Source organism: Brachyhypopomus gauderio, chromosome 13 (assembly GCF_052324685.1).
Source record: "Brachyhypopomus gauderio isolate BG-103 chromosome 13, BGAUD_0.2, whole genome shotgun sequence".
Classification (NCBI taxonomy): Eukaryota; Metazoa; Chordata; class Actinopteri; order Gymnotiformes; family Hypopomidae; genus Brachyhypopomus; species Brachyhypopomus gauderio.
This window is the reverse complement of record NC_135223.1, coordinates 9,509,447-9,531,886: the sequence shown is the minus strand read 5'-3', so window position 1 is coordinate 9,531,886 and position 22,440 is coordinate 9,509,447. Positions and strand designations below refer to the sequence as shown.

The following is a 22,440-nucleotide window of genomic DNA, read 5'->3' as shown; positions in this document are numbered from 1 at the left end:
AGTTGTGTAAAGAAGAAATTCACAGTTTGCTTCACATTAGCTATTCCTCCAAACAAAATCTTTATTGGTGTAGATCAGATATAGAAGACAAACATACAAGGAAAAGGTACCTAGAGGACCATATATCATTAACTTAAACCAAAGAAAACAGGCGATAGGTTGGTTGACTGATACAGATCAAGTCTGACACCGGGATGTATTCAGTATTGTAATGCTTCAGACAGGTGTCATTAACATAGCAAAGGTTATCCAATGCACTTGTATTTAAAATGATAATCATAACACTGCCCTGTCAGTGTTTTTGGCCTAAAGCCCTCCTGAACGTAGCCCTGGGCTAAATCACAAACCTTTGAGGTGAGACTTCCTCACGTCTTTACAGTCAGAGACTAGGCTTAATCTGTGGCAAGGAAACCACACCAGGTGATCAGTCAGTGCACAGTAACAGAGGAAAAGCATGCAACTAAGGTATAATAACTGATTTAAATAGAGAAACTAAAACAACCCTCTCAAATAGTTAAAGCCTGTTTTAGTACTTCTTCAGTGATCTTAAAAGGTTATTTTAAAATAGATTATTTTATGATATAATCAGCTAATTCGTTCATACCGTATAAACTACCATTTCTGCCCTGACAGTACAGAACTGTGAGATCGGCACGGGAGAAGGTAGACAATACCTGACATATTCCATAAAGCCTGAACACTACTTCAAACGTTAAAACAATGTTTCCCCAATGTTAAGGTGACTCGGCCCTCTAGGTTATGAGTTTGGGGAAGTGACGGGCCGAGTCAGTGCAGCCCTGACTACAGAATCAAATCTCACTACTAATAAATAGCAACCCTCACCTCATTCATTCTGCTTCATCTCTTCATCATTGCTTATGGGTGACGCAGGTCTAAATGTAGCTCTTAGCAAAACAGAATGAAAAGGTGCTAAAAAAGTGACTACCTAGAAGAGGATGATCCCTGCATAACGTGTGGTTAAGAGTTAACGGCAGCAGTTATGAGGCGATGCGACTGCGTGTAAAACGGGACGGGGGTGGTGTTTCTTCCCTCTCTGGGCCGCCGCGGCTACTCAAAGTTGAGCGCGTTGCCATCGAAGTGGGTGAGCACGTGCTTCTCGAAGAGCTGCTGGTCGCAGTCGAGGGGGAACTGCTCGCTGCACATGGGGCACACCTTCCAGTGGCTCTCCACGTGCTCCTCGAACTTGGACTGGTCGTAGTGCGGCGGGAAGATGACCTCGCACAGCGGACACCGCTTCTGCAGCTCCGCGCTGCGGGGAAGAAGGGGGCGGGGCCAGAGGAGGAGGAGTCATGTGATGAGAACAAAGCAGGAAGGCAGAGGGGAGCAGTGGGGGGGAGAGAAGACGGTGTGTGTGTGTATGTGTGTGTGTGTGTGTGTGTGTGTTGCGAGCCGTTTTGATGATGCCGGAGCAGCAGGCGAGCGACAGCAGTAAAACAGCATGTGTGTGTGAGGCGATGTGGGTGGCCTGTCTAGCAAATCCAGCCACAAAAGACGTCTCCCGCAGAGGTCCGCAGAAGGAGAGATAAGGCCACTTCCCCAAGCGCAGTCGGCGAGGGAGCGGGGCTTTTTATCTGGGGTCACGGCACGGGAACGCTTACCTGGAGTCGAAGCAGAAGGGCGTGTCGTTTAGGAAGTGGGTGGGTGGGTCGTTGACTGTGGGCTGGTCATTGGCTTGCTGTGGAGAGAACACACACAAACCTCATTACTCAGCACATGGACCAACACACCTGTTCTTTATAATCACGGCCTTCAGTTGCAACCTCCACGTGATCAGTGAATCAGTTGGCCGCTAATAATGGCTGGTTAGTTCAACAAAGAGGGCGCTACACAGAGCACAACACTACACAGAAGAGGTGTTAGGCAGAACAAAACTGTCAACAGACTAAAAAGGTTCAGCCTAACGGTGTCAGAAAGCCCTAACCACACTTCCCTAGTAATCATGGCAATTGCCTAAATGAAGCCATGACGTGGATGAATAGGTGGCCATGGGGCACTGGTGCTCATATTGCTCAGGCAGGGTTAGTGTTACAGGGAGGATCGTGTTGCGTTACGGGGAGGACCGCAATGCGTTACGGGGAGGACCGCCATGCGTTACGGGGAGGACCGCCATGCGTTACGGGGAGGGCCGCCATGCGTTACGGGGAGGGCCGCCATGCGTTACGGGGAGGGCCGCCATGCGTTACGGGGAGGGCCGCCATGCGTTACGGGGAGGACCGCCATGCGTTACGGGGAGGACCGTCATGTGGTGTGGGCACTCACGGCGCTCGCCTGCTCCTCTGGCTCCTCCAGGCCGTCGGGGCGGCTGAGGTTGCGTGCGGGCTGGCTGCACACCACGTTGCTGTCCCAGGACGGAGGTCCGGCCGGGGGCAGTCTGGGCAACTGCTCGTCGGAGAACTCCCCATCTGCACTGTCTAAACCGAGACACCCGTGCACATGAGAGGCTGCGATGCCTTCCACACCAGGGCTCAACACATGCACGTTTTGGTAGCAGGTAGTGAAGTATGAGGGAAAGCACACCGACCCCTGGTTTCAGACAAGTAGGGGTTGCCAAACATCAGCTCAGCGGGACGCTGGCCCACCAGGAGAGGAGAGGGAGCATCCTGTGAATACGGCAGCGGGTACTGCAGGAAAACCGGCTGGACGTCCAGGCTGCCCTCGTCATCCTCTTCCTCCCGACTAGTGCTTCGCTGCAACTCCTGATACCAGACATGTTTATTCAACGTCTTAGAATTGCCACATAAGTAAAAGTAAAAAAAAAAAAAAAAAAAAAAAACACCAAATTAATCGCTACGCTTTTTAACACATCGTTTAAATTCAAACGCTTCGAATTTAAGCGTCAGTTAAAGTTTTACTGCGTTTCAGTACGGCCGGCAGGCAAAGCGCTCGAAAGGGAGCAAACCCAAAGCGAAGTTGAAGACTTCAGATCGTTTTTTTGTTCTTTTTTTTTTTAATTGACGGTCGTTCAGATTTCCATCAGTTTCCCCCACTCTCTCCATCTTTAGCTCCAGACAATACATCACTCACCACAGCATTTTAGCTGCAGCACCCTGGACGCACTAGCCACCCTCACACACAAACAGTTTAATTAGCCCCTTAATTAAAACCTCCTCGGTTTGTTCAAAGGGACACAGGCCTCTGCCTTTTATTGAAGTTTTCAGCAGGCGCCAATTTCATTTACAGTCTCAACCTCAAATTGGGTGATTTTGCTCGCCGAAGCGCCAGGCTCTGTGCTCGAGCTGCCTCTCAGCAGTCAGACTTCAGGCTCCCTCCACCCACCTCCACCAATCCCCCCCCCCCCCTCGTGCCGCTGTGCATCCTCCACTGTGGTCCGGAGTCAGTGAACGGAAAATACGGCTTCGCTGGCACCGTTGCCCCAATTAGAGAGATACGTTAAACCCAAACCAGACCCTGGGAGGGAGGCTCGCCATGGCCGCACTGTTCCACGGGCATTTTTAGATTGGCACAAGTCTATAAAAGTGAGAACGGAGAGCGCGCACCTCCTCCAGCTTCTCCTTGTCTTTGGACAAGGCGGCGAGGTTGTCCTTCAGTTCCTTCAGCTCCCGGCCTTTGGCTGCCACCTGGCTCTGTGTGAGGAAGAGGAGGAAGGGCGGCCCGATGTTAGCGAAGAGGCGATCGAAGCGCCGTTAAGACTCGGTTCGTTTAGAAGGTGGAAATATCAGGAGGGAGACAGTGAACATTAGTTTTCTAAGGGACTGAGGGTGTATCTGCTGGATTTTGGCATTTGTGAGTAAAACAAACTTGGCACGAATGGTCACTTCAACCTAACTGACCCACGCCACCGTCCCCCAGACGGGGCGTCCGTCCTCACGATGGCCAGTGGAGAGCGCCCTGGGCCAGCAGACGCTATGGGCCGCCCTGCCTCCAGGATCTCGCCCCGTCTTGCTCCGGCCATCTCGGTCTCTCGTGTAAACAGCAGTAAAAAACTGTCTCCTGCTCGGCGCGCTCATAAACCCGTCTGTGCAGTGGGGATAGTGATGCGACACCACTCCGTGGAGGAAGCGCTTGGAGTCAGAGCAGCTGTAAACAGCTGGCAGGGAGGCCGGGCAGAGGCGAGCGGTGCAGCGGAATCGTCGAGCCGACCCGACCCGAGCTCGGCTCCGGACAGCCCTTCTGACTGACCGTCACTTGCTGCAGACGTGAAACTAAATGAATATTTCAGTAAACTGAAACGTGAAGGCATTTACATAATGATGTCTTAGGTGGTCTAAGAAAAAATGACCTAGTGTTTATCTTTGCAGAATTATAAAAGTGCTTTGCATCAACATCATCTGAACTGCACGAATTACAGACGCATCTCGCTTATTAACCCATGAGGTCCTGTTTAAACGTGCAGCACGTCTGGCTGCATAGTATGTTCTAACAGAGTCACACCAGGGGAATAGTATATTCTAACAGAGTCACACCAGGGAAATAGTATATTCTAACAGAGTCACACTAGGGGAATAGTATATTCTAACAGAGTCACACCAGGGGAATAGTATATTCTAACAGAGTCACACCAGGGGAATAGTATATTCTAACAGAGTCACACCAGGGGAATAGTATATTCTAACAGAGTCACACCAGGGGAATAGTATATTCTAACAGAGTCACACCAGGGGAATAGTATATTCTAACAGAGTCACACCAGGGGAATAGTATATTCTAACAGAGTCACACTAGGGGAATAGTATATTCTAACAGAGTCACACCAGGGGAATAGTATATTCTAACAGAGTCACACCAGGGGAATAGTATATTCTAACAGAGTCACACCAGGGGAATAGTATATTCTAACAGAGTCACACCAGGGGAATAGTATATTCTAACAGTCACACCAGGGGAATAGTATATTCTAACAGAGTCACACTAGGGGAATAGTATATTCTAACAGAGTCACACTAGGGGAATAGTATATTCTAACAGAGTCACACCAGGGGAATAGTATATTCTAACAGAGTCACACCAGGGGAATAGTATATTCTAACAGAGTCACACTAGGGGAATAGTATATTCTAACAGAGTCACACCAGGGGAATAGTATATTCTAACAGTCACACCAGGGGAATAGTATATTCTAACAGAGTCACACTAGGGGAATAGTATATTCTAACAGAGTCACACTAGGGGAATAGTATATTCTAACAGAGTCACACTAGGGGAATAGTATATTCTAACAGAGTCACACTAGGGGAATAGTATATTCTAACAGAGTCACACTAGGGGAATAGTATATTCTAACAGAGTCACACTAGAGGAATAGTATATTCTAACAGAGTCACTCTAGGGGAATAGTATAATCTAACAGAGTCACTCTAGGGGAATAGTATATTCCAAGAGTCACACTAGGTTACTGGAATAAACGATGCTCATCTGAATTCACCCTGCTGTGTTCCTTGGCCTGCAAAGTTATGCTGTTATGTACACGCTCTAGAACACGTCTAAAGCACTGTAAACTTTACACTGTGGAAGGTCTATATGTAAACACTGTAAAAACGTCATTCAAGCTGAACCTCTGTGAAACAAGCCATGCTGAAGGCACAAGGCTCTCAGTAAAGACTATTTTCAAATGTTAAAAGGACTCCATAAAAGACAAAAACCCAAAACTTATTGATTACAACAGAAGGGAAAAGTCATTTCAGTGTGTCTAAGGATTTCGTTCCCCCAGTGGGCAGATGAGACGATAGACCAGTAGGGGGCGCTGACCTTGTAGCGATCCTCCTCGGTGGCCAGTTGCAGCTTCAGGTTCTCGTTGGCCTTCACCTGCTCCTTCCACTTCAGCTCCAGCTTGGCCAGCTCGTCCATCAGCATGCCGCTGCGCTCCTTCTCCTCCTGCGGGTGAAGGGGGGGGTGAACGCGGGCGAGGAGACTCGACAGAAGACCGCCGGAGCCGACCCAAACCCAAATGAGACCGACGACTCACACTCAACATCTGCTTGCACTTCCTGTACTTCTCGCTCTTCTCCGACACCTCCTTGCCGAAGCCCTTCAGCTTGCCTTGGATGATGGCGTCCAGGACGTTGTCGGATGAGCCGGGACTTCCTGTCACACACACACACACACACACACACACACACACACACACACACACACACACACACACACACACACACACACACACACACACACACACACACACGCACACACACACGCACACGCACACGAGGAGCTCTGGTTAACTGCAGCATCCGGGCCTCATCCTCCTCCTCCTGAGGAAGGCTGCCCATCGCCCGCTTACCCAAGAGCAGGAATCAGATGTTGATTACACAGAGGTGCAGATAAACACACGACCCGAGGCCACGACGGGGTGCGAGCCAAGCTGTAATGGCCGTGCTGTGATCGAGTGACGTGTTTAGAGCAAATGAGTGTTTACCTGGCACAGACGCCTCTGGGCTGGCAGACAGAGGACCAGCTGCTGTCTCTAAACCTGGACTTCTCTTCACCTGAGAGAATACAGTTAAAGAAAGGCTGTCCTGTTAGCACTTCATTAGCTGCTGGAAGTGTGAGCTGGTGTATTATCTCAGCCTGATGATCATTAAATGGGACTGGAGGGTCCTTCATAAATGTTTTAAGGGGAAATGTAAACATTGGGCCAGTTTATCAAGCTTAGGCTTAGGCTTGTGCCAAACTGCCGTGCCAATGAAAAACCACAATTAGAAGTCTAGTTTTAGGCTCGATTTGGGTCTGGGATTCGTTGTGTATAATGTTCCTAACCTTTATTTGAGTTTCGAGCAGGCCTTGCTGCTGGGTTGAACTGTGACCCTGATTTTACATACTCAGCTCTAATACTCAAACACTGAATCTTCACGTGCACTGAAGTCTTGATTAGCTGCGTTGGCTGGCATTAGCTCACCCCTTGCTGCTCAGAGAGCTTGACCACCTGCTTCTGCAACCTCTGGCACTCCTTATACTTCTCCTTGTAATGTTCTGCAGCCATCTGTAGTCTGAGCTTCAGGTCCTCCACCTCTCTCTGCAGCTCGGCCACGGCCGACCCCTCCAGCTCCCGACACTGCAGAGAGACACAGGCGCCGTCAGTAGTACGCGGCCCTCGAGCCGGGTCGGAGCGACGGTGGCGGCCGGGGGCCCTCGCTCACCGCCTCCTGCTTGGCGGAGCTCCTCAGGTCCTCCAGCTGTTTCTGCAGGCGGCCGCATTCGTCGCGCGCCTCCGCCTGGCCCTGCCTGAGGGCGTCGGCCTCCAGGCGGGCGCGGTAGAGGTCGGCGATGCCGCGGTCCCGAGCGCTGGAGGAGTCGCGCAGCTCGGCCGACAGCATGGCGGCCTGCTGCTGGGTGGCCTGGAGCTGCTCCTCCTTCTGACGCAGCTGCTCGCGGAGGGCTTTGCTCTCCCCCTGCGAACGGGCGCGAGCGCGCAGACGACGAGAGCGTTAGCGCGAAACAAGCACACCGAGCGAAACGGCCCCACATCTGGGAGCACTACCTCGGCCCCGTAACTACAACAAAACACCGTGTTTTCTACCCCAACAAACTAATTAGTGCAACAGGCACTCGGACTCCGCCTCCTCACCCCTCCCCCACTACAACAGCTTTACGGGAGGAAGGCTCGAGCTCGGCTGAAGCGACGGGGGGGGGGGATTTACCGAGGGCGAGCTGTTGGCCAGTAACTGGCGGTGCTGCTTGTCTTTCTCCGCCAGGCAGGCTTTGGTGCGGTTGAGCTCCTCCTTCAGCTGGGCGATGGTGTTCTCTTTGTTCACGTCCACCGATCTCAACATCTGGAGCTCTGCGCTCAGCTTGGTGTTCTCCAGCTCCCGGTTCTTCAGGTGAATCTGGGGCACACGCGCACATGCGTGAATGTACTCGCGCACACAGGCCAATTGTTAGAAGACTTCCACTAAGGTCTCAATACGACTCCAAGTCTCCACTGTGCTGGAGTACGAACGCAAGACCTCAGTAATTATCAACAGGCAGCATTCATGCTTTGCCGGGAAGCGTACCTCCAAACTCTTAATTATATAACAGCAATAGGACACTGGCTGGAATGGGGCTAACCAACACCACCAGGGGTAACAGCCATGAGGTGTGGGGGGCAGCCTGTGTTTCTGCAGGTACAGCTCCATGTCGTGTCTAGATCCTGGTGCCCACCACTCAAAAAAAGGCAGTGCTTCCTGTGTGAACAGAGGCTGGCCTGTTCGAATACAGCTCGAAGCTAATTAAGGTCTGCACCGAGAATATCAGGGTTGGATTTATTATGTCTGGTCAAAATAAGCCACCTTTGTTCATCCCCCCCTCCCCAAACACCCGACAAAAGAAATCAGGGCGAACAGTGAATACAGTAAATAAAATGCAGACACTGGTCTGACATACCTGTCAAGTCTCCCGTTTTGGTCGGGAAACTACCATATTTTACCCCCGTTCCCCATCGTCCTCCCGAATTAATATTTTCCCGTAAATTTCCCGTATTAATAATATTTTTTTAAAAGCATTCAAGTGCCTCTCCAAAATGAATTATGTCGCTAGCCTCGCGAGAATGGCAACCTGCAGTAGCTCCTGAGTGTCAGTTCTCGTGAGGTTAGTGCTGACAACGGGTACAACAAACCCAAAAAACAAATCAGAGATGGATGAATGTAGCTAAAGAGAAGGCGTTCCTACCAAAAACTTGAAGACTTCGTGTAAAATATAAGGGTGGTGGGAAAGCTAGCAGCAACCAGTGGAAATTTTCCCTTATTTTTAAATCCAAAACTTGACAGGTATGGTCTGACTGGAAGCTCGACACTTCCCATGTTAACCTCAAGGGCGGCGCTACCTTGTAGAGCTCCTTCTCGTCCTTCTCGTTCTTCAGCTGAGACTCCAGTGCCTCCTTCTCCACAGTGAGTTTCTTCACACGATCTTTCAGGCTAAGAGCCAGAGTGCAGATAATTAGAGCAATTACACCCGAAATTCCTAACCATACATGCTCACACCAGCAAACGAAAACTCCTAGCAATTTGGGTTTAGCTTCTCTCCAGCTTGCAGAAGGTAAAACCAGAGCCCTGAGGTTGTGGCTTTCTCCGGCAGGAGGAATGCAGAGGTTCGTGCACAGCAGAGGATGGTGCCCCATAGCGAGTGGAAAGGCCAACGCGGACGCACCAGTCCAGCTCCGTCTCCTTCTGCAGGCCCTTCTGCGTGACCCCGATCAGGTCCTCCTCCAGCTGCAACAGCCGCGCCGTGCTCTCCTCCAGCCTGCTCTTCACCTCCTCCCTCTCCTCCTGCAGGCTCTGGGCAGACTGCTGCAGCTCCTGGTATACAGGCACACGCAGGTTATTACAGCACGGAAGGACTATTGTTACTACACCACATTAGGAGTAGTATTATTATACCACGGCAGTACTATTGTTACTACACCACATTAGGAGTAGTACTATTATACCACAGTAGTATTATTGTTATTACGCCATGTTAGGAGTAGTGTTATTACACCACGGTAGTACTATTGTTACTACACTACATTAGGAGTAGTATTATTACACCACGGTAGTACTATTGTTACTACACCACATTAGGAGTTGTAATATTATTCCATGGTAGTACTATTGTTACTACGCCATATTAGGAGTAGTATTATTACACCACAGAAGTACTATTTTTACTACACCACATTAGGAGTAGTATTATTATACCACGGCAGTACTATTGTTACTACACTACATTAGGAGTAGTATTACACCACGGTAGTACTACTGTTACTACGCCACATTAGGAGTAGTATTATTACACCATAGTAGAACTATTGTTATTACACCATGTTAGGAGCAGCACTATTATGCCATGTTAGCAGTAGTATTATATACCATGGTAGTACTGTACTATTGTTATTACACATTAGGCATAGTATTACACCATAGTAGTACTATTGTTATTACACCACGTAATAACAGGATTAGCACTGTTATAACGCCACTTTAGTAGTAGTACTGTTATTACGCCATGTTAGGAGTAGTATTATTACACCACGGTAGTACTACTGTCATTATGCCTCGAAGGAGTATTATTACACCATAGTAGTACTATTGTTATTATGCCACTTTAGGAGTAGTACTGTTATTATGCCATGTAAGGAGTAGTATTATCACTTTGTTATTATTAATGTACAGATTCAATATTTTTTGACAGACTTAATGTTAGACCCTACAGTAACTAGCAGACATCAAGCAAACAGATCAAAGTGGCATCAAAAGGTAGACAAGGGATTTTGAAAATACTTGTCATCCACTAGATCACTTTTTAAACACTGAGATTAAGGTGAGAGGTCTTTTTAAATATCACGCTCAACCAATTGTAATTGTGCAAACCTGCCACAAGCTCTAGCTGACTGGGCATAAATATACCGGCCAGATCTCTTTCGGATGCATTACCACCGAGGTCCCCAGTACAGTATGATTTTTCACTAGTAACATTTTTTGGAATTATTCTAGCAGCACATAAAACGACACATAAATGTGTGGTCATAAAATTAGCAGCCACAAAAGAGTGGGCAGAGCAGTCGTCCTAACGGAGCGTCCCACTGGAGCTCATATATATCCCTCTCTTCTGGGAGAGCCACCCAATGGCTGCGATGCTAATGCAAGTCATGTCATTCATGAATTATGTTTTTTAATGACGTGGAGACCCTACAGATTGTGGAAAGGCTCACACCAGGGGGTGCTGACATACTGCACCAGATTTGCACTCAACACTCAACCATGAACTCCACAAGAGTGAAAAATATAAAGAATAATTGGTGCAAATGGGCCAGTACACTTCTTGATGTGATCAGATTTAGCATGGTGCAGTGCTATGAAAAGGGCCCTCCTCCTCTGCATTACTTATTCCATGACTCTTTGCAGATGTTCGTACAGTGTTAGGCGTCCACCATCTTTGGGCCTGCTGGCTCACCTGCACCTCCCTCCGGAGCTGGGCGCCATTCTCCTGCTCCTGCTCACACGCCTGCTGCAGTCTGTCCCTCTCCTCCAGCAGCTCGCCCTTCTCCTTCTGCAGGAGCTCCATGTTCTTCAGCAGTTCCTCCTTCTCCACCCGCACCTCCTCCATCTTTTGCTGACAGAGAACAGACGGTGGACAAACGCGAGACCGGTGAGCGCGTGCGGCCAGCTGAGTAACGTCTCCTCGGGCTAGAGGAACACCGTGTTTCTCTCCAGCTGCAGCCCAGGGAGCGGGAACGCTAGTGCGACCCAGAGCAGGACAGCCGAGCGGGTTTCGTACTGATAACACCGACAGCTCCGGAGGTGGAGGAGAGGGCTACTCACCTCCAGGTAGCTGGCCTTAGTGGTGACGACTAGGATGTCTGATCCACCTTCATCTTCCACAGTGAGCAGTTCCTCCTCAGTGGGACTGTTGGCCCGGAACTGAAAGGGAGTGCTGGCTCCTCGGATCTCCCCTTTATGAGTGACATAACAGAACTGGTAGAACTCCCCATCATCGTTTGGGACGTAGTAACCTGGACAAATACAAGCCATCAAGAAGTTACATGAAGAGTTCAGAGGATGACTTCACCAAAGGCCAATAGACAACCCCCCACAGACACCATTACTCTGTCCCTAGAGAAGGAAATTAATTCACAGCTGTGTTTAATGAGTATTAAACACTTAGCATCCTAAATTCAACCACTCAACCAGCATATGGTTTATAACGCACATGTACTAACAAACTAAGCTACCTCAATTTTAAACATACCAGTGATTGTGCCTTTTATAATTCTAGTACATGACCAACGTAAACCACTAGTAAAACTGACCCATCAACACTCCAATAATGAGACCCAGTTTTTCATCTGTCATTTAGATGTTAGAATCTGGTGGCCTCAACACCACAGTGCTGCATTTATCCAACTTACAGAAAAGCATGGAAGACTATTGCTACCTTGAAAGACCACTGATCTGTTGACCGCAGTGCCTTGTGAGTAGTTCTCTGGTAGAGGAGACCACAAGAAGGTGTAGTAGTCACGAGCTGTGCTCCAGCCAACCTGTAAAAGACAAAAAAAGGTTAATATGCTAATCATATGCTAATTGGGAACAGACAAGTACTCCTTGATATATGTCTCGCAATACTGGCCTGTGCAGTACTGCATGTCATGCCTTGATGCCTCGAGAGACTTCCCAATCACTGAAATACCTTATGACTATCGACTCTTGCCCTCCACTACCAGAAAGTCCAAGTGGTTCAAGTGTCTATGCCGGCCACAACACACACACACACACACACAAACACACAAACACACTCGCGAGAATTCCACGTGCGCGTGTTCCACGAGAGCCATGGCCTCGTGAACATGTTCGGTCGAGGAGGCGCGGCTACAACTCAGCCTGAACAGGAAGAGGAAAATAGGTGAAAATTTTACACATACTTCAAAATGGAAACCGAAATGTAATTATATGGATTTTATGTGTTGTTAACTGATGGCTGATGAGGGGGTGTACAGAGAATACATCCATAACTTCAGCCCTTTGCCATAAAGCTGTCAAACAAAATCAGCCTCACGTCTGACTGGCTGCGTTTTCAAACACACACGCGTGCGCGCACACACGCACGTACGCACAAAACAGGCCCGCTCCCCGCCGGTACCGTCCACATAGGAAACCTATAGCATCGGGGAGGTAACACATCTACACACGCGCGCACAGACTACGCGGTCGCCGCCGAACGGCCACGTTTAAGGGGCGGCCCTCGCCGCGCTGCACATCAGAACGTCGTTAATGCCGCTGGAATCCCCAGACCGTACCAAAGTGGAGTAGCCCTAGGTGCTGCAGCCATAAAGAGCAGGAAGCCATTAAAAGCAGTGTCATTACCGAGCGCAGGACACAGCACATTCATTAGGCCTGCTCGGGGTTACGGGGGCCCAAGCCCCGGCCTCCGCATGCCAGTCCCGCAGGCCCAGGGAGCTCCTCTCAGCCAGGGGGCAGAGCGGAGGCCGGGCAGGCGGGAACGGAGGGGACGCCACACGGAGGGGGACGGCGTTTCGGGACGGGACGCGTGGACTGGATTACAGGGACAAAGATGCGTCTAAACAGTGCGCAGACTCTCCATGGCTCAACACTACGGACCTGGGTTTTATTGGTATGCATCAAAAATGAATGATTTATCTGCTCTCTCTTGTTTAAAGAAGCACAGACGTCTGGCGGTTCATAAACATGCTAATTAGCCTGTGAACAGATGCATATCAGATATATGTACAGATCCTGCAGCAAGAACCATCTCGTTCGTCCCGTCTTACATGTTGGACTCGTCTCCTGCTTTAGACACGATGTCTAAAAACACATATAACGTGTAAATAAACTCTTGGCATACATATATCCTAGCCTCTGTCATGCGTTAAGCATCAGGTATACATACATACATACATACATACATGTTTAATGACCTGGTTTTCTGAAAAATTTGCTATCTATATATATATATCCGTTATTTTGCAAGCGCTCTAGGGTAACAACATTAGGGAACTAAATATATGCAAAAGAAAACCCCAGAAAGAAGCCATTGTTGCTTTGATTCTTGAGGTAAACTTTATTTACCAGCCAACCGCGGTAAAAGGAAAATGGAAAAAAGTATTGTGTGGGTAATCACATAGGAAGAGCAGAAGTGAAGTTCTCTCACAGAGAACCTCAGACTTGAGTCTACCTGCATCAGTGGGAACATATATCAGGCCACACCGACGACCGCTGCTCCCTCTCTGACAGGATAATTATAAAGTGCTGCACACCTTCTCCACCCTGATGGCGTGTCCCAACACTCCAAATATGACATTCAGAAATTTTCAAATTAGGCCTTTTGCGAGCAGTCCAATTTCAAAAAGCTACAGGCTGCGTTGTGCAAGACCATAAACCGATGGTTTATTTACTCAGAGCGAGAGGGAAGGAGTGAAGAGCCCCGTTTGACATGTGGTGATATCGAGAAAGATATCGAGAAAGACTTTGATCACAATCAGCTCTGATGACAACAGCAAAATCCTTAAATGGAACAATGGCTTCAATGATTTGGGTGGAATATAGGGAGAAGATGGGCAGGTTTCCAGAAAATACTTCCTCTTCAGGAAACAATTATCAGCACAAGACCAGCCATACAAAACACAGGCAGAACAGCAGTGTTCCCACTGAAGCCCAGATAGTGTCAACTCCTCCCCTGAACACCAGGTGGCATTAACATCCTACCGGCAACCCCCAGCCACAACACCGCTCCGGGCTAGTGACTCACGTAGCAGGTATCCATCATGCCACTGTCGAGAGTTTGGCACGACACCCGCTCGTCTGTCAGTGGAGTCGTGGTGGTGTGAAGGATTTATGGACTGTGCGGTCTTCTTCCCCTGCTCCTGCGTCAGGAGACCTGCGCTTACTGCAGAACAACACAAAAACATATCTCCCTCCAGGGTACTGTCATGTACTGTGTGCCATGAAACAAGAGCCTGGTGAACAGGCTTCAATCTCCAGTCAGGATTCCTCACAGAGACCAATAAGCTCAAACAAGCCAGAGGGGCTGCGGCTGATCGATTATTCTGCAGGAACTCTGTGCGCCGAGTCACCCCGCCCTGGGCTTCTTCATGAACCACCCCCGCTTGTGAAGAACCAGTGACAGTTGCTTTCAGGTCATTTTATGAATCAGAACACCAGGCTGGATCTCACACCGTTTTTTCCCCGTGTGCTAATCCAAAGTCCCCTAATAAACGCTGCCCACGACCCAGCACGGTTGCGGAGAACCAGAAGCCCTCCACTGCTCATTGTAAAAGCGTTTCATCAACTCCAGCACACAGAAACACACACTCACAAGCTCTAAACAGCCTCCTTGATCTCATTAGACCAGCCCAGACACAGAATCGTGACCGTCACCATTCTTCCTTCCAGCTCCACAACCACCTCAGCCATTTCCCTCCCCCAGCATATCTAGCAGCAGTCGTCTCAGTATTAAAAATGCAGGGTTTTCATTTGTTCTCACATGGCAGCAGCTGTGTGGAAACTCCGGCAGACAGAACAAGCCAAAACTCTAAACTCACCCTGCCAGCGCTCATAATTCATCTCTGCACGCTCCCACAGCCAAGGTACAATAACTCACGCACATCACAACACTTAAAATGTTCACATACATGTCAAGGTGATATGTTGCAGTGCCAGTATCAAGCCACCATGTACGATAGATTAATCAAAAGCACCAAAGTGTAACCCTGGTACCGGCTGGCTCTGGTACCGGCTGGCTCTGGTACCGGCTGGCTCTGGTACCGGCTGGCTCTGGTACCGGCTGGCTCTGGTGCTTCCAACTCCAAAATCTAACCGATTTCTTCCACGAAACATAAAACACACATCATACAAAAACATGTCACATCAAAGTATTCTAAAAGACCGCAATATAAGAACGCTATTCCCAATTTAATTAGCCTTTTAATTATCTTTTTTGTGCAGTGGCCCACAGTACAGCAATTAACTTCACAAAACGATTTTGATGTACTACAACCAATTTCTGCACACATACACTTACCTGTAGGCAGTATACAAGCCATAAATGTGAACCCCACAGGGTGCTTTACGTATCAATAATAAAGCCCAGATGCAGTTTGCAGTGGTGTGAGTCACATCATCCAGGTGTGCTGGAAAAATGGTGGTCTGGTCTGATGAACAGCACCACAGAGATCAAGGGTGTGGCACAAACATAAGGCAATGCCCCCATCATGCACGGTCTTGACTGCCTGGGCCCGTCGGAAGATATAATGTGGGGTGAATGGTAGGGCTGCCACAAACGATTATTTTTATAGTCGACTAATCAACGACTAATTTTTATGATTAGTCGACTAATCAGATCAAATGTTAATTGAATATAAAACATACAGCTTATCGCACTAGAATGCAGCTGCTATTATATAACCATCATTAGATTTCAGCTATATGTTAACTAAAACTAAAAACAATTAATATCATAGTTCATTAAACCTTTAATGAAATATGCAGCTTGTTGCAACAAACTGATTAAAATAAGGATAAGGCAGTGGCTTATACAACACAAATATAAATACATTAATAAAGAAATTCTTTTCTTTCTTTCATTCGTCTCTGGCATCAAACTTAACTACATTTAAATCAAATTAGGTAGGTACCTGAAACTAAGGAATTATTCACAAAAATAAAGTTTTGGTCTCACTGACGTTACAGAAAACACATGAATGCGTGCTAAGGATAATGAAACAAATCGCCATCGCTAATGTTAACTTTTATAGCTACCACGATGAGCAAGTACTAAGTTAACGCTCGTTTTACGCTCATTTTAGCAGCTAACTAAATTTGAGACATTGTCACAATCAGTCACAACCTTTTCAGGAGCTTGTACATCGCGGTTGTGCTGCCGTAGAATCTGCCTTGCAGATATTGCATTGCACGCGTTTCTCTTTCATTTTCTTAGTGATCCCACACTTTTGAGATCCGTAGCCGGGTAGACATGATACCAGAACCTGTCTGTATAACGTCCTGGGATGTCGTCCACTGCCTACCAAGGTTTCCACTACTGCGCATGTGCGTCAAGGACAGAAAGGCAGATGCAGCAGTGGAGCAGTTTGGAGAGAAAAAAGTAAAAAAAAAATGACGTATCGACTAATCGACTATTAAATTAGTCGTCGACTATTTTAATAGTCGACATAATCGTGACTAGTCCACTAATCGTGGCAGCCCTAGTGAATGGGTGAACGTAGTTCCTCTAGGTGCGTTAATATCTGATCAAAGCCTTAATGCCCAGGCACACCATAACCTTGCAGGAGAACAGGTTCAGTCACCGAGGGCCACCATGAGCAAGCATGGGGATGGATACCTTCAGAATGATGACGCTTTGATTAATAATACAAGACTCGTCCTGCGATTGTTCGAGGTACATGTGGGCAAAAAAGTCGTTGATGACCCAGCAACCACAACCTACTGATATCAATCCCTCTGATCACCTTTGGTGTGAACACAAGATCTGTGGAAAACATCGACCTTGTGCATTTGCATGAAGCAATGATGTCTGCTTGGTCAGCTTTAACAGCAGGACCTTTGTTAAGTCACTGGCTGTTGTCTGCCTACCACTGCCTGTTATATAGTCAGGATATATAGTCAGTGTCTGTCATCGAGGCCAAAGGTGGTCTGGTCCTCAACGAAACAGAGGTTTCTATTTTCTGGTCTATGAGTCTCTAAATAAGTGAAACTTGTAACTTTGTAATCTAAACCAGCAACGGCATATCCCCATTTAATCGACAATATATTGAACAAGAGGTCAGTCAGAGATATCCTAAAATGTGTCTCGACATTAACATTTATTTAAATTTCTTGTTCTAAAACTATTGCATGTGCACATTTCACTGAATTCAAAAGTGGCTCAAGACACTTGGTTTAAGGCATATTTCTATCTTTTATGTTTCAAGCCTTTTTATGCTGATTATCTAATTAGAAATTCTGGAAACAACGGCATTCAATAAAAAAAACTTGTAATATTGCTAAAAAGCAGGATTATAAAATAATCTCACTTTGTCAGTATATCCCTACTTGATCAAAGAATGCTTATCTGAATGTAGAGCATAACAGTTCTAAACCATTTAACATAACATTAAGATCAAAGGGCTGCCTCTAAATTATCTCCAGCATTGGACCATCAACACAACCTTCAGAATGTTTTGAACACATTGCCACATGCTTAGAGGAGTCTCTGTGTTATAAAACGTTTTTTCAAGTGTCAGAGGCCTATTTGCACCTCTATGATTACTGTGCTCTTGAAAAAGTGTGGTCTACATGAGCCGACACAAAAGAACCGGATCTGGACAGCCAAACTTTAATTCCATGGTTCTTAGAAGACTGTAGCTTTTATGGAGACATTTTCTTTGACTAAACCCAAATGACAGATATCAGAAAATGCATCAAGAGTGACTGTGGAAACTAATGTCCATGAAAAACTCGGTCGGCTCAAATAACCACGACAAACTAGATTTTCGCTTGAGTGAACACTTTCTGGTTTTAAACATTTGGAGTTTATGTTCATTTTCCCATCAGCAAATTGATGATGTGTTTGAAACTGGTGAGATGAAATAACTTGTACAATTTTTAAATCGATTGTTGACTGCAGTGTGAAGCAAAGTTAATGCAGGCTAAAGTTAATTATTATGGTTAATTATCGTTGTTATCAGCATGTAGATCACATGCACAGAAAGACTTTTTAAAAACAAAAATTCACCTTGAATATTCCGACCCAATCCTTGGGGTGAGGCTTGATGAACTGTGTGAGTGTGTAGTGGCACTCCAGAGCAGCGTGGGGGAGATAGCTCTTCCCCACATTCTGGAAGATGACATGAGCAAAGTTTGATGTTTCCATGGCGTTGCTTGCTAATATCCCTTCTTGGAATAAGGCCATCTGTCAGTCAGCAGCTGAGGTAGAAACAGGAGAAATGAAAGAGCAGACAGGAATCTGACTCTAACGTCTAGTATTTCCCCTAACTAGACTACACAAAATGCATTGATTGCAGATCAGATTAATTTAATGCATTTTTACATGTATGGCACCTTTTACAACAGATGATGTCACCAAACAGCTTTACGGAAGGTCATATAATCACATTTAAAGCTTGTTATCATGCCCGGAAGAAGGCATGAAAACAACTATTTCGAGACACCACATTCAAAACAGTAGTCTTGTGGCATACAGTAGGCTTCTGGCATATAAATTATGAAAGTATGACTAAGCCCCATCACATAATATCCCTGACATTTCTGATTGTCTATATCTGCATACTCATTAATGTAAAACAGTTGTTCGATTTCATTCTCTTACATTGCCTATGTGAAGACAGACTGCCATTACATAATTTGCTGAAAGAATTTTTAGCCTCTTGATCTAATGAAATCTGTTGCATAAGCAGAAATCCGGAACCACGGACAAGTGAGACAGAAATCTTATCTTCAACAATGAGTATTACTGTCAATCTACACTATGCAGAGTATTGTTATGTGTCAAAAAACAAATAGAAAATTGGACTGTCAAAAATTAAATGACATTTTAAACCATTTTTAAAAGAAAAAAAGTTGCTGTTTAATAACCACTTTATGATTGCTCAATCATTTAACATACAGACAAATAAGAACATTTCTAATCATCACAGCACTTGAAGTCTAAAGAAAAGTATGAATGTTAAGTGTCTGTGGACAGCATGTTGGGATCATCCTATCATGAAGCAGGAAATTCCCATTGGTTACTACCCTCAGACACATTAATATGATTCAAAGGCGAAACCATAAAGTTACATACATGTGCAAGTAAATTCCTAAATTATGGCATGAGGTCACATGTGTATATACACACACATGTACATACATACACACTCCAAGGCGCCATATAACTATTATTATTGTTTTCTTGTCAACTCAAAATGACACTGACTCACAACCGGTGAGAACCTTCTTCCACTTTTAAATAAAGGTTCAGTTATCTTATAGATTACACAGGCTATCAGCAACCACGGCTTGAGCACCCTGCGACTTAGACAAGCTGACTAACATGAACATGGCCAATCTGTCTAGATAACGTTTAACTGCTGCTATAACTGGTCTAAACAGCCTACATTTTTAGCAAAATGTGCCTACTGTCGGTTCTCGATTTCAACCGTAATTATTTAAAATGAGAGACTGATATCTTTACAGCTAAATAGGCTATCTAAGGATTAAGCACAAAGTTGGTCGCTATCGAATAACATCAACCAACTAACTTACTTGCTACCTATTTAAACAGCAATGAATATTAGTTATTAAAGTAACACGTTATTAAAGTTCTCCTACACATGCTAACTAGCCAACCGTCTCAATTGGAAGATGTCCTTCTGTTTGTGCTTAAAACAGGCCGATCTAATTAAGATAACTAGCTGGCTAGTTATGGGACATTATACCTCAAATGTTAGCTGGCTAGTTTTGGGACAACATTATATCTCAAATGTTAGCTGGCTAGTTATGGGACAACATTATACCTCAAATGTTAGCTGGCTAGTTATGGGACAAAATTATACCTCAAATGTTAGCTGGCTAGTTATGGGACAACATTATATCTCAAATATTAGCTGGCTAGTTATGGGACCAGATTATACCTCAAATGTTAGCTGGCTAGTTATGTGACATTATACCTCAAATGCTAGCTGGCTAGTTATGGGACCAGGTTATACCTCAAATGTTAGCTGGCTAGTTATGGGACAACATTATATCTCAAATGTTAGCTGGGTAATTATGGGACAACATTATATCTCAAATGTTAGCTGGCTAGTTATGGGACAACATTATACCTCAAATATTAGCTGGCTAGTTATGGAACAACATTATACCTCAAATGTTAGCTGGCTAGTTTTGGGACATTATATCTCAAATGTTAGCTGGCTAGTTATGGGACAACATTATATCTCAAATGTTAGCTGGCTAGTTATGGGACAACATTATATCTCAAATGTTAGCTGGCTAGTTATGGGACAACATTATATCTCAAATGTTAGCTGGCTAATTATGGGACAACATTATATCTCAAATGTTAGCTGGCTAGTTATGGGACAACATTATATCTCAAATGTTAGCTGGCTAGTTATGGGACCAGGTTATACCTCAAATGTTAGCTGGCTAGTTATGGGACAACATTATACCTCAAATGTTAGCTGGCTAGTTTTGGAACAACATTATATCTCAAATGTTAGCTGGCTAATTATGGGACAACATTATACCTCAAATGTTAGCTGGCTAGTTATGGGACAACATTATACCTCAAATATTAGCTGGCTAGTTATGGAACAACATTATACCTCAAATGTTAGCTGGCTAGTTTTGGGACATTACATCTCAAATGTTAGCTGGCTAGTTATGGGACAACATTATATCTCAAATGTTAGCTGGCTAGTTATGGGACAACATTATATCTCAAATGTTAGCTGGCTAGTTATGGGACAACATTATATCTCAAATGTTAGCTGGCTGGCTAGCGATCTATTATTTATGTTCGTTGCTTGCTAGCATTTCAGCCTACTCGAAGTGAAACAACTTACCTGATATATATTTGACATTAGATAATTATTTTGCTATTCAAAGAATTAACATCGTATCAGGAGTAAAACGAATAAAGGTCGACGTACCTCATTGTTCAACAACAACGAAAATAATCCTCGATAATGTTATTGACGCACTTTCCAGACTCAGTACATTCCCCGCTTGGCTTCCTGGAACTCAACAACAACATGATGTCACTTCCGCACGCGTTGGAACGCTGATCTTTCACTCGACGTACATTCAGAAAAACCCACTCAAAACTTATGTTTTAGTATAAAATCGAGGCTCCGATTTCAAACGTTTACAATGTTATGAGATGTTTACAGAACAGCTCTTCTATATGCAAACTGTTTTCATTTTTTCCTCTTTGTATATATTCATAAGTAACAAACACACATACACACACTACAATTTTACTCTCTCTCTTTCTCAATTTGTGCATCTCAATAAATTACAATATCATCAAAACGTTTATTTATTTCAGAAATTCAATACAAAAAGTGAAGCGCATATATTATATAGATCCATGACAAACAGAGTAGTCTATTTCAAGTGTTTATTTCTGTTAATGTTGATGATTATGGCTTACAGCCAATCAAAACCCCAAATCGTTATCTCAGAAAATTAGATTATATAAGACCAACTGAAAAAAATGAAGATTTTTTTTTTTTTTCAGAAATGTTGCCCTTCTGAAAAATATGTACAGTAAATGCACTCAATACTTGGTTGGGCTCCTTTTGCACAAATCAAAAGCATGGAATGGAAGCTCAGGTAGCTCTCATCTTCCTCTTGACAATACCCATAGATTCTCTATGGGGTTTAGGTCAGGTGAGTTTGCAGGCCAATCAAGCACAGTGATACTGTAGTTATTAAACCAGGTATTGTTACTTTTGGCAGTGTAGACAGGTGCCAAGTCCTGCTGAAAAATTACATTTCCATCTCTAGAAAGCTCGTCGGCAGAGGGATGAAGTGCTCTACAATTTCTTGGTAGACGGCTGCGCTGACTTTTGGCCCCACTAGCAGGTGTAGGTACAAGGTGCTTTTTTCAGATGAAAGTAAAATTTGAATTTCATTTGGAAATCAAGGTCCCAGAGTCTGTAGGACAAGTACAAGCTTCCAGCAGTGCCACAGGCTGATCACCTTCATGCCACGCCTCATTGATGCAGTAATCCGTGCAAAAAGAGCCCTGACCAAGTACTGAGTACATTTACTGTACATACTTTTCAGTAGGGTTCTGAGATTTCTGATATAATGATTTTGGGTTTTCATTGGCTGTACGCCATAATCATCAATATTAACAGAAATACACACTTGAAAGAGACTACTCTGTTTGTCATGAATCTGTATAATATATGCGTTTCACTTTTTGTATTGAATTACTGAAATAAATGAACTTTTTGATGATATTCAAATTTATTGAGATGCAGCT

General features: G+C 45.4%; 1 protein-coding gene across 2 annotated transcripts; it reads right to left on the bottom strand.

Moving 5' to 3' along the window:
- Nucleotides 1-41: 41 nt before the first annotated feature.
- On the bottom strand, nt 42-21,187 carry tax1bp1b (Tax1 (human T-cell leukemia virus type I) binding protein 1b). 2 transcript variants are annotated; one of them, XM_076970723.1, is made up of 18 exons: nt 21,098-21,187; nt 18,178-18,368; nt 11,869-11,971; nt 11,256-11,446; nt 10,888-11,046; nt 9,103-9,251; nt 8,780-8,870; nt 7,617-7,802; nt 7,116-7,367; nt 6,875-7,030; nt 6,395-6,464; nt 5,945-6,063; nt 5,728-5,853; nt 3,519-3,605; nt 2,543-2,744; nt 2,281-2,432; nt 1,620-1,696; nt 42-1,270 (listed from the first exon to the last, which is right to left on the bottom strand). In XM_076970723.1, exons 2-18 carry the CDS (start codon nt 18,352-18,354, stop codon nt 1,069-1,071), a joined length of 2,499 nt encoding a protein of 832 aa, XP_076826838.1. In that variant the 5' UTR covers nt 18,355-18,368; nt 21,098-21,187; the 3' UTR covers nt 42-1,068. The 2 variants fall into 2 exon arrangements, with proteins under 2 accessions (XP_076826838.1, XP_076826839.1); XM_076970724.1 differs by having other exon boundaries at nt 2,543-2,717.
- Nucleotides 21,188-22,440: the final 1,253 nt, after the last annotated feature.

Excerpts from the sequence above, each read along its gene's own strand:
- tax1bp1b (XM_076970723.1), bottom strand. The coding sequence starts at position 18,354 with ATGGCCTTATTCCAAGAAGGGATATTAGCAAGCAACGCCATGGAAACA. Across the intron at positions 5,854-5,944 it reads AGTGCAAGCAGATGTTGAGT|GAGGAGAAGGAGCGCAGCGG; the intron begins GTGAGTCGTCGG and ends CTTCACCCGCAG. Across the intron at positions 1,697-2,280 it reads CAGAGGAGCAGGCGAGCGCC|CAAGCCAATGACCAGCCCAC; the intron begins GTGAGTGCCCAC and ends TTCTCTCCACAG.